Below are 12,829 nucleotides of genomic sequence, written 5' to 3'. Positions count from 1 at the left end.
GCATACTCCATTCCCAACCCCAATTACACAGAAATATACTTGTATGGCAAAATCCCTAAGATTCAGGATTCCTATAGATAGGTCACAGTCGAATTGGGTCCCTGAACCCACTCTGAAACAAGTAATTCAGTTACAAGGAACTGAATCACACCCTAGGAGCTCAATTGCACCCATCAATTTCACATATAAGTAAACCCCAACATGCTACTACTCCTGTACAGAAAGGTATGTAAAGTTGGAGGCTTAGAAGTACTTACCTAGGTGTAGGCAAGTAAGTGCTGCTGGACTCTTAGAAGTGAAATTCCAGCTTGCACTCTTCTTCCTCCTCCCTCTTCTTGTTGCTGTTTCAGCATGATATAGTTCATAATTGAAGTGAACAGTGGAAATTTTGAGTTTATATAGTACATCCCAAAATAGACCTTAAGGTCAATTTGGTTGTACACTAATAACCCATTTTCATTTAAAGTGTAATAACAACATGTGGACCCCACTACTTGCTGGCCTTTTAGGTAAGTTCGAATTAGCAAGAGGACTCCCCACACATAGGGTGAGTAAGAGGGTCAGGGGTGCAGAGATATGGGCCCCACAAAGGTAAATGCATAATTTTTCCTTGGACAGTACCACAAACAGGTGGCATCGGTTGACCAATGGTCAGCTATGTGACCTGTCAATGGCCTCAATTTTACCCACCAAGCAGTCATTTACCCTGGGTCCTTAAGTCAGCTATGTGTGTGACCTCGGGAACCTAAAGTAGGCTTGGTTCCTTTCACCATTTGGCTTCACATGCACAGACAAAGTAGGGTAACCTTGCCCACTGTGAACATTTCACTGGCCAAGTAAGCAACCCAACTGCCCTCAGTGCACTGCTAAGACCTACCAATGGAGGAATGCAGCTGAATTTTATATGAGGTATCACAAGAATCTAGACCTTCCTCTCATTTCCACCACGCTTACCTCTCTCCGCTGGTCTACCCTACTTGATCTCCTTAAGGGAAAGCTTCGGCTCTGGAAAGGCAAGGTTCTCTCCTATGTTGGTAGGTTGATTATCATTAAATCAGTCTTACAATCCATGTACCTGTATTGGTCGGGATCTTTGTTCTTCCCTCTAGCATATCCAAAGCTATTGATTCCATCATTTGTTCCTTTCTCTAGAAAGGTGTTTGAGTCCTCCAGATTCCTCCACCCCATTAGTTGGTCCGAGGTCTATACCCCTAAATCCGAAGGTGGTCTTGGTTTAAGGAAAATCAAAGACGCCAACGAGGTAGGAATCCTCAAGCTAATCTGAAAAATCATCTCTAAGCATAATAGCATCTAGGTCTCCTAGGTCTACTCCCACCTTCTCAGAAAAGTTTCCCTCCGAGTTGTCTCCCCTTCTCTGTATGTCTCTTGGATTTGGCGCAACATCCTTAACACCAAACCCTCTGCTCTTGGTGTCATCTCCTATTCCTTAGGGAATGGCTTGAATACCACTCTCTGGTTGGACCTTTGGCAACCATCAAGAATTCTCCTCTCCTTCTATTCCCCTAGATCCATCTATTCCTCTAGCCTAAGCAGAACAGCCAAGGTGATTGACATCCTTTCTGATGATGGTTGGTCGACCCTACTTGCCCCCTCCCCTTCCCAACCTCCAGTCTTTCCTCCCCCTATCCCTCTTGGTCATCTGGGTAGGGAAGATAAGATCCTTTGGCTCCCCTCCCCAACTGGTATATTCATTGCAGCCTCTGCCTGGGAGTTTGTCAGATCAAAGCCCCCTCATACCGTGGCGCAACATCATCTGGTTCAAGGGTCACATTCTATGTCACAGCTTCATTTCCTGGCAGGCCATCTCTAATTGCCTCCATACCCAGGATTTCCTCATTCATCGGCACATCCAGGTCCCCCTCCTATTGCCTTTGGTTGAATGGCATCGAAGACATAGATCACCTATTCTTTTCTGGCCCTTTCTCCTCCACGATTTGGAAAAGAGTCCTCCTTTCCTACTGGCCCACCCATAGAAGAATTATCCCTTTCTCTAAAGAATGGATATGGATAGACATGACTTTTGGAGGCCCTTCTATTTGTGACACCATCAGAAAGCTTTCTTTTGGAGCTACGATCTTTCATATTTGGATGGAGCGTAATCTCCTTAGATGGACTTTCAACTTCTAATCTTTTGATAAGATTTGAAAAGCTATCTACTTTGATGTCAGCTGCAAGCTAGGATGCCTTCACCATCAGTCCTTCAGAGACTTCGCCAGATATAGGCTTATGGCTGCTTCTTGGGGCCTATCCCCCTCCATCATCTTCCACCCCCCCCCTCTTGATGTTCCCCCTCTTTTTTAAGCTTTTGGCCCTTTGTGGTTATGCCTCCTTTGAGCTCTGGCTCCTTTTTGGTGCATGATTCTGTGAACATGATCAAACGCCAAAAAAAATTTTCAATAAAATTTAATAAACAAAATATTATTTTTCATATTAAAAAATATCTTTGTAAACAATTTACAAAAACAACACTAATACCAAACTTTTGTCAGATCAAATATAGACAATCTCTCTCTTTGATATTCCCAAATTAAGGATAGTGGATTCCATGTTCATGGTCTCTTGTATTAACAATATGGGACAACATGTCCATCGTATCTATATTTAGTCCGTTGAATGTCAACCATTGGTTTACCAAAACACATGACACAATACCGCAACAAATAAGATCTCTCAGGTCAAAGGTCAAGCGACGGGTGCGAATCTCGTTCTCACACAACTGGCAATAATACATGTGAGATTCTTACCAGATTCTTTTCTATGCACACACAGTATGTGTACTTACATTTATGTATCGAAATCACATCCCTAGAAAGATACAGTGTAAAGACCTTGTGAACAAGATGTTCGGTCCTATCCCTAGCCAAGCGTGAAAACACATGGAACAACTTATAAGCCCAATAAACAAATGACATGCGTAAAAATAAAATTAAACTATCTTATTAATAAACCGGATTTGATGGACATATATATCCAAGACTATCCTCTCAGGTTTAATTTCCTTTTTCAGGGAACCATCTTGTAATTGCTGCAAATTTTTTGATGATAAGAAAAATGCTTAGTGTTCTCAAAGGTTTGAAGCTCTCAAAGGACCACGAATGGGGTATTTTGAAAATCTGGGAGACTCCGAGGACAAGCATAACCTGATTCAAAAACCAGATTTTGTGAATTGCCATGGAACAATCTCCCTCTAGCCATAGAATATTACAACCCGATCCAACTGTTCATCTCCTCTACCGGATGTTATGGGTTTGTTCAAATATTTTGCTTGCATTGGTATGGACATGAACAAGCAAACCTATTGATATCGATGAGTATTACACACCACGTTAAGTAAAAAAGGCCAGGAATGGACAGTGGCCAATGAGCCAATCAGTACACATCGAGGACCGGCCTTTCCAAGCAATGGTATCAGCCCCCGCAATGTACAGAAAAGAGCAATCCTTCAAATAGCCCATTTGCTGCCCATTTTATTTTACATAAAGCTAAACCCTGAACTTTACATTAAATCTTCCATGGTCGATGGTTCTTTCTTTTCATTAAAAACGTACGAACTACTTGAAATCCCCATCAAAGGTGAAATAACTATGAAAAAGACTAAAGAGCACTACATGGAGACAAAAAGGACAATTAGTTCTGTTAAATAAGTTGACGGTTTGCAACCGATTCGTCATCCTAGTGTGCAATCTGGGATGCCATTTGACATGAAAGCATTTTGCCGCTCGTAGCCAACAAAATAAAGGACGCTATTTGTGCCTAAATCAAAATCCATTACTAAAAATTGTCTGATGACAGAAATATCTGTATCAAAGAGGGCGGTTGCTCCATTGCAATTTAGTGATCACATGTTCAAGTCAGGACACAACCTCTTTGTAAAGCGGGATTAAGGCTAGTGTACATTATTGACTCCAAGACCCCGCAGTGTGGCAGGAGTCTTGTGTACAAGGAAAGCCCTTTTTTGAAAAGAAAAAGTATCTGTAAAAAAAAAAAAAAAAAAAAAAAAAAAAACTAAACTAAAACTAACAGCATACATGGTGATTACTGATAGGAATAACCGGGAGTTTGAGGAAGCATAAGCTGAACATTTTTAACAAAAACTCAAAACTTCCACACCCGCTAGAATGCGTATCAAAGTTTAGCACATTGCCCACATGACTAACCAGTCTACAGAAGTTCGAGGTTCCATGGTTTTGAACATAGTCCTGGTAACAGCATTCTACTCAGCCCAGCGAACCACTAATTAGCGTTCATTGCCGAATCTGCACGGACTGCATTTCCATCTTCTAGAATCTTGCCATTGACCTGTGTTCTTTGTCTCTGGAACAGCAGCATTCACCAATGTCAACCATCAACAAATAAGGTTGGTTGGTCAGGTGAGGGTTCCAAAGGCAGTACCCTGAATGCGTGAGGATAAACCAGAGGGTAGGGTGGGGTCAGAAATGGAATGGAGGAAGGAGAGTTTATAGATCCGTCATACCCAATCTGTAGCGTCCCCAGAGTTCCCATTCAGGAGCTTGTGGTTCTCCTCTTTAGTTTTGCTTTCCTTGTCTTTAGTACTCAATGGAAGCAAGGGTGATGATGAGGATGCATTGGTCCTATCGGGGAGTTCTGCATGGAGGATAAACCGAGAGAAATCACTCAAACTAATCTAGGCATTAACTAAATCTTAGCATTTTGATTTTGAACTGTTTGTAATATAATCCAAAATAGTCATGGAAAATATCTAAATATTTTAATATTGAACTATTTAAAAAAAAAAAAAAAAAAAAAGATTAATTACTTAGACACCCCCTGTACTATGGTCAAATTGCTTGACACCCTAAAAATTCAAAAAGTTTACTGAAGCCCCATGAAACCTTACAGTGTTAGTGGTTTAATGAAAAGGCCATTTTACCCTTAATTCCCCTTCCACCCATCTTCCATCTTAAGATCCTTCAACCCAATTGGTTGGTACGCTACGAAAAAGATGAAGCAAACAAAGGCTGGCGGAGTGGTTTCTCGGCCAAGAAAACCGGCAGGGGGATTCCGGGGAGGGTCAGCAAGTATGCTATTTGAGCTCAACGCTCCACCCAAATTCGAATCAAACCCCACAGCTGCCTTTGCCCCAACCCATTGATGATCCCGTCTCCTAGCTCCCACCGAGTCTTCCACCATCACCACAGTTGATTTCCCCAGCAAAATCGATACCACCATCAACCGCAAGCTCCAAATCTACAATGACCCTTCAGATTACGATCTCAGGAAGAGGAGAGCTTCATCAGCAACTCCGTTGATGAAGACCACAACAAAGCAAATTTGCTGCTAAACTCATTCGATTTTGGCATTGATGAGGAACCTGCTATGGAGTTTTTCAAATGTGGGAGTCTGTGGGATTTATGAAGTTTTGGCTTCTGTCTTCTACTTCACTTGTTTCTGTTGAAGCCCCAGCTCTACTACTCTGTTGGTTCAGATGCCTGGAATTTCTCACCTGACCTTGGGCTTCTAATTCATTTAAGAGGCATTATCGTTGAGAGATGCGTCTTTGCAGGATTGATTAGATAGAAAAAAACAGAAGAAAACCAACCTCTGGCATCATCCTTGACTGCTCTAGAGAAATCAAGTGACCTGGAGCTGCTTTGTCAAATACCAGATGAATGAGAAGAAAAATGAGCAGACTCGGACTTGAAGGAAGAAGACTTAACATTGGAATGAAGGGAGAGAGGCCTCTCAAACCTCATTGTCCCCTCTGCAGTTCCATATTTCTATAACCACTGGAAGCCATGATTTAAACTACTTGAACAGTCATTAAAGCCTACAAATCTAGAAATCTCAAAACCTTTTTTTCTTGTTATCCGCCCCAAGAACAGTCGAAATTGATTCGATCAGCACAAATGAAGACGACCACTGCCCATCCCAATCTGAAACCCTCCGCAAAGAACAAAGAAGCGCCAGAAAAGAAAAAAACAATTTTGATAAATGGCAGTAAAAAACTGTAAAGTCGTTGATTCAAATCCAATAGCAGAGTAGCCAAAACTGATTCAGAGGCCAATGAACTAGATAAAACCTTTCGATTGTTGAACTCCGATTGACAAACCTGAACTCATCTTGGTGATGCTCGGCTGTGGAAGGGGTTGCAGTATGGATAAAGGATGAGGAAGGAGAGACAGTTGGTGGAGTTGGGGTTCTGTTCCAGCTCTTGAATGCAGATGGAAAAGATACCCCAACTGTGGAGTACAGATTGGTGGTGTGGACGAGATGAGATGATGGTGGTCCATGAGGAATGAGATAGGGAATATGGGCCGCAGATTTGTTACAGAAATGGCTAAGAGCTTATGATGTAGATCCCTATTATGGGCAGGGCTATCGCAGGAGGAAGCCCAGCCCAAAGGGACTACAATCAGCCTATTAAGTGAGGCCTATTTGATGAAATAAAGAATGGCCCATCGAATTGGGCTTTTTCCTTAAGTACTATTTTAATGTCTTTATGTTATTTTGGGCCATTGATTGTAAGTCCTATAAAGGCCTATCAGCCCTAGTCCTAGTCTTAGTATATTTCAATTCCTAGTTGTAGTAGGAGTGTCTAGTCCTCCTTGGAAACTAGTTCCTAGTCTTAATATGATTGTAAACTTCCCTCTATAAATAGAGAGGCATATGGACTATTGTTTATTAGATTTGAATAAAGAAAGTTTGCAGTCAATTGCTTAGAGCCTGGATAGCTGTGGGTGAGAAACCCAGGCTGAGATAGCCACTTCCTCTCCCACTTTTCCCTTGTTACTTCTTGTTTAATCTTTCTATTTTCACTGTTATTTGCTGCTGTCTCTGTTTGCTGCTGCTGTGAACATTAAAGACTTCAGATCTGTCCAAGCTTTCAGAACCAGCATCGATTCATAAAGGTTTCTCTCTCCTGAAGCCTGCGATCTCTCTCCTGGGTCTGATTTCAAGAAAGTAACTTAACAACCCCTCGTTAGAAGCTTCTCAAATTTTTAGGTTTTTGTTCCCTCCTTAGGGGCTTCCATCGACCCAAGTTTGAGCTCAACCAGAGCTCTAATTATAGCAGCTCCCCCTCTCTGTATTGGCCTACGCAGGAGATTTTCTCTCTCCTGGCCAATTGCTTATTTTTGGGGATTCTTCTTGTGGGTTGCTGGTTTATTCGTAAGGATTGTTTCCTATCCGTGTTTCTTTGTTCTAAGGGTTCTCTAAGCTGTATTATTTGGGGTTACATATTGTGGGGGTTGGTTCTTGTAATCTACTCCTACACTAAGTGGTATCAGAGCTATGGCTGAAGAAGAAGAACCCAAATCAGTCTTAAAGATGTATGGAAAGCAATCCAAGCCTTGACTGCAAGGATGGATTGATCTGACCGACAGATCGCCAAACTAAAAGAGAGTACTGCTACTCACTCTAACATTAAACCAACTGCTGCCCAAACTAATGTTCAGCCTACTGTTAATAACACTGGTAATGTGCCTAGAAGGGTCACTATGCAAGCTCGAAGGAATATACCAGTTCGTTATGAAGAGTACGATGATTATGACGACTACCAATATCATCAGGATGATACACATAAGGTGAAGTTGGAACTGAAAGGATATAATGGAAGACACGATCCTCTTCTCTACCATGACTGGGTAAACTCCTTTAATGACTATTTTCGTTGGTACTGTCTACCTGAAGAAAGGAAGGTCCAATTAGTTCTTACAAAGCTAACAGGAGGGGCTAAGGATTGGTGGAATGCTGAAGAAGACAAGCTCATGCACTGTTGCCGAATGCCTCACAATTGGGAAGACTTGAAGTTCATCCTCAATGAAAGATTCTTATCACTAAAATACCGACGTTGACTCTACGACATGCTGAATACTATCAGGCAAGGTACTATAACTATAGAGAAATATGCTAACCAATTTAATGAATTGCTTTCACGAATAGGTGCCTATAAAGAAGATGAAGAACTACTCATATCACGTTTCAAATTGGGATTAAGGCATGACATTCGTGATAAACTTGGGGTGATCGAAATACACTCCATGAACACTTGTATTGATAAGGCACTAGAGGCTGAGGATTTGATCAACATCCTCCAGGAAGCACAGTCAACCAACGGACAGAAAGAGATCATTCGCACCACCAAACCAGTGGATTCCCTATCCGAGCTCGACAAGATACACAGGATAAGGGTAAAGCTCAAGGGGGGAAGGGAGAATGGAGCTGTGACGTGCTATAATTGTGGGAGAACTGGTCACATGGAAAAATTCTACCCCAAACATGGACGATCCAACTCCATCATCAGTGTCATTGAGTCCTCTGCAAATCCATGCGCCTCAAGATGAAGATTGGACTGTTAATGTTGCAGTTGAAGGAGTGAAAGGCGAGTTGGAGGATGAGTATGCACCAGAGGATGATGATCCTTATGCCTATGTCAAGGTGGTTGCAAGAATCCTAGTGGCTGAAACTCTTATGAAGACTGGAGAAGGAACGATATTTTCTACACTTTAATGTCTAGTGGACCTCACATAGCTCAGGTGATAGTGGACAGCCAGAGTTGTGTGAATGTTGTATCTCAGGCTTTCGTGGTTGAAGGAAAGCTTAAGACTGAACCTCATCCACAACCATATAAGGTATCACTTATAAACAACAACAACATGGTTGTAACTCAATGTTGTTCTGTGCCACTAAAGGTCTCAGATTATGAAGAAAATGTATGATGTGGTTTCATTCCCATGGTCCTCACCGATGTGCTACTTATAAGGCCTTGGCTCTACGACAACAATGTTCTAGTTGGGGGTATTAAGAACCAATGCTTCTTCGATCACAAAGGCAAGCCATTCATTCTAAATCCACTCAACATACCACAAGTGAAGGGCTGCCCAAGTAAGAAGACAACATGTCTTAAAGAATGTTGCAAAGACCTTTCCCAAAGCAACCACTGAACAAAAGAAGCCACCATTCAAAGACAATTTTAGCAAGAAGGCCACATTGGACAAGCTATATGTGCTGCCCCATAGAGAATTCTTAGCTACTAGTGAAGAAACCAGACTAATCTTAGCCCTTGTTACTAAAGCAGCTGAACCAGTTAAAGAGGTAAAACATCCACCACAAATCAAAGAGTTGCTTGATGATTTTTCAGATTTGGTGCCCGATGAATTACCAGATGAACTACCACCTATGAGGGATATTTAGCATGCCATTGACCTTGTGCCTGAGTCAGTACTCCCTAATCTCCCCACTTATCATCTCAATCCCACAGAGCATGCCGAGCTCAAGAGACAAGTGGATGATTTGTTGAAGAAAGATTTTTTGGTTGAAAGCATGAATCCATGTGCAGTAACAGTCCAATTGACACCAAAGAAAGATGGATCATGGTGTATGTGCATTGACAATCGTGCTATCAATAAAATCACAGTAAAGTACAAATTTCCTATTCCTCATTTGGATGATATGCTTGACATGTTGATAGGAGCCTTTCTATTCTCAAAGATTGATCTACGTAGTGGCTATCATCAAATTCGAATTCATCCAGGGGATGAATGGAAAACAACTTTCAAGACCAAAGAAGGACTTTATGAGTGGAAAGTCATGCCTTTTGGACTCACCAATGCACCTGGCACTTTTATGAGGGTGATGACACATATACTACACCCCTTCATTGGCAAGTTCCTTATAGTATACTTCGATGCCATATTGATCTATAGTAGGGCACAAAATGAGCACCTTGAGCATTTGAGACATGTCATGAGGGTACTACGAGAAGAGAAGCTCTACATCAATCTGAAAAAATGTTCTTTCATGATGCCCAAGGTTATCTTCCTTGGTTTATTGTGTCCTCACAAAGTATAGAAGCTGATCCGGAGAAGGTGAAGAGTGGTAGATTGGCCTATTCCAAAGACCTTGACAGAAGTCCGTAGCTTTCACGGCCTAGCCTCATTCTACCGACGATTCATACGGAATTCCAGTGCTATTGTATCTCCTATCACAAAATGCACAAAAGGGGGAAAAGTCCCATTTCAATGGACTCCGGCAGCCACTGAAGCATTCAATCTGATCAAACAAAAGATGACTGAAGCACTAGTGCTTAGACTACCAAATTTTGATCTCATGTTTGAAGTGGCTACTGATGCATCCCACATTGGGATAGGAGGAGTGCTTATGCAAAAGGGCCATACGATTGCCTTCTATAGTGAAAAGTTAAATGATGCCAAAAGAAGGTACTCTACTTATGACCTAGAGCTCTACGTCGTCATTCAAATTCTCAAGCATTGGAGACACTACTTAATTGGCAAAGAGTTCATACTTTATTCAGATCATGAAGCACTCAAATACTTGCATTCACCAAAGACCATTAGTGAACGGCACACCAAGTGGATCTCATATTTGCAGGGACATGTCTTTGCTCCCCAAGTACAAGGCTGGAAAAGAGAATCAAGTCGCTAATGCACTTAGCCAAAAGGTACTAATGATGAATACCTTCACTGTAAAAAGTTTAGGAGTGGAACACATCAAAGACGAGTGTGCCAATGATGCTGATTTTTCAGAAGTATGCAAGAAGTTGCAAGAAGGAGATAGAGATGACAAATTTTCCATACATGATGGATACCTCTTTAGGGGCACATGTCTTTGCATTCCCAACACCTCTTTAAGGCATCACTTGATTCGAGAACTGCATGGAGGAAGAATGGGTGGACACTTTGGCAAGGACAAGACTTACTCTATGATGACAGACTTGTACTATTGGCCTCAGCTACAGAAAGATGTTCAGCATGTTATACAGAGGTGCTGCACTTGTCAACTTGCTAAAGAAGAGAAGAAGAATGCGGGATTGTACACACCACTACCCATCCCACACGCATCATGGATAGACATAAGCATGGACTTTGTCTTAAGTTTACCACCTACACGAGAAAGGTTTCATTCCATATTTGTGGTAGTTAATCGATTCTCCAAAATGACACACTTTATCCTGTGTAGGAAGACACTTGATGCAAGCCACTTAGCCAAAATATTCTTCAAGGAGATAGTGTGTATACACGGATTGCCAGTGTCGATTGTTTCAGATAGGGATGTCAAGTTCATAAGTTATTTCCGGAAAACCCTATGGCTGAAAACAAACATTAAACTCAAGTTCGCCACAGCATTCCACCCTCAAACAGACAAACAGACAGAAGTGGTGAATAAAAGCCTTGGCAATTTACTTCGTTGCCCAGTCCGTGATTATGAGAAAACTTGGCCATCTATCCTAGATATTGTTGAGTTTGCCTATAATAGCTCCGTCAACTGCACCACTGGTTGTACCCATTTGAGATCGTTCTTGGACTGTAGCCACAACGAACGGTTGACATGGTACCGTTGCCACCTCATGCAGATGAGTTCCTTAGGAATATCATAGAGGTATATGTTGATGTTCGTCAATGCATAGCCATTAGCAATGACGGCTATCAAGAATATGCTAATCGTCACCGATGATATGTGGAATTCCAACCTGATGATATGGCGATGGTTCGAATTCCACCTAAGAGGTTCCCGCCCAGTACAGTGCACAAACTCCATCCTCGGAACATGGGTCCTTACAAGATTCTAAAGCAGATTAGCACTAATGCTTACATGCTTGAATTACGTCCTACCCTGAACATCACCAATATTTTAATGTGGCTGATCTGACACTATACATGGGACACCATTCTAATGAAGGTCACACAGAACATACTCTGAAGCTTCCCCAATTTGTATCCCCTACAGATGATGTTATTGAAGATGTCCTTGACAACAATTTCACAACAGTTCGTGAAGGGAAGGGGTACTACTCATTCCTCGTCACGTGGAAAGGACGACCACAACAAGATTGCACTTGGATCCATGCAGATGACTTCTGACACCTTGATACGGATCTCTATGAGCATTACATGTCCTTCATCCATTCATCGGAGACGAATGATTCTAAGGGGGGAGCTGATATAGATCCCTATTATGGGCAGGGCTATCGCAGGAGGAAGCCTAGCCCAAAGGGACTATAATCGGCCTCTTAAGGATTGGCCCCATCGAATTGGGCTTTTTCCATAAGTACTATTTTAATGTTTTATGTTATTTTGGGTCATTGATTGTACGCCCTATTAAGGCCTATGAGCCCTAGTCTTAGTCTTAGTCTATTTCAATTCTTAGTTGTAGTAGGAGTGTCTAGTCCATAGTTATTAAGACGTCGCCTTAGTAGCGCCTAGGCGTCGCCTTAGTAGGGCCTAGGGGCTAATGCGTTTTATAGGGGTTAAGGCATGAGCCGCCTTATTGGTAATGCATTGTTTTATTTTATTTTTTATATTACATTTCTATGTTTTTTAGTGGCTTGTGTACAAAAGTCTTGTACACTACGTCACACCGAATCATATAAAAGGAAATATAACCGAAAGGAGGGTACAGTCTCACACGCCTTAGCTTAGGGTTGAAAATGAAACCCTTGGCAGCGGCAATTATCTCCAACAATTCTGGGTCCGTCAACATTTTTTCGGCTACCATGGCTCTAGAGATTCCTCCTTCGGCTACTCTAGCTCCTGCAAGGTAAGTAAAATAGTGTACAAGTCTTCTTCTTCTCTCTTCCCTTCTCTATTTTTTCAGTTTTTTTTTTTTTCAGTTGCTCATCATCTTCTTCTCCTTTGTTTGAGGAAGAACTTAAAGAAGGGCAAGGCTTGATGCCAACACTGGTTCAGATGCTGCTGCCATCATTAGATAGGTTCTTCAGGTATGTTTCTTCCTTTTATTCTTCTTCTATTCTTCTTCTTCTTTTCTGTTTTTGGCTTCTATTTTTCTTTTTCTTCCAATCTCTTCTCTATTTTTTTTTTTTTTTTTTTTT

At 41.7% G+C, this 12,829-nt stretch overlaps 1 protein-coding gene across 2 annotated transcripts in view; it reads right to left on the bottom strand.

Annotated features, from left to right (window-relative positions):
* Positions 1-3,820: 3,820 nt before the first annotated feature.
* LOC122058122 (phosphatidylinositol:ceramide inositolphosphotransferase 1-like) overlaps positions 3,821-12,829 on the bottom strand; it is a 36,438-nt gene continuing 27,429 nt past the window's right edge. For both annotated transcript variants that reach the window (XM_042620617.1, XM_042620618.1), the window contains 2 exons: positions 4,496-4,626; positions 3,821-4,335 (listed from right to left, as the gene is read on the bottom strand). In XM_042620617.1, coding sequence (XP_042476551.1) covers positions 4,255-4,335; positions 4,496-4,626 — 212 coding nt within the window. In that variant the 3' untranslated portion in view covers positions 3,821-4,254. The remainder of the gene's footprint in view (positions 4,336-4,495; positions 4,627-12,829) is intronic.

This window comes from Macadamia integrifolia, chromosome 12 (genome assembly GCF_013358625.1).
Source record: "Macadamia integrifolia cultivar HAES 741 chromosome 12, SCU_Mint_v3, whole genome shotgun sequence".
Classification (NCBI taxonomy): Eukaryota; Viridiplantae; Streptophyta; class Magnoliopsida; order Proteales; family Proteaceae; genus Macadamia; species Macadamia integrifolia.
The sequence above is the reverse complement of the archived record's forward strand: the minus strand, read 5'-3'. Positions and strand labels throughout refer to the sequence as shown.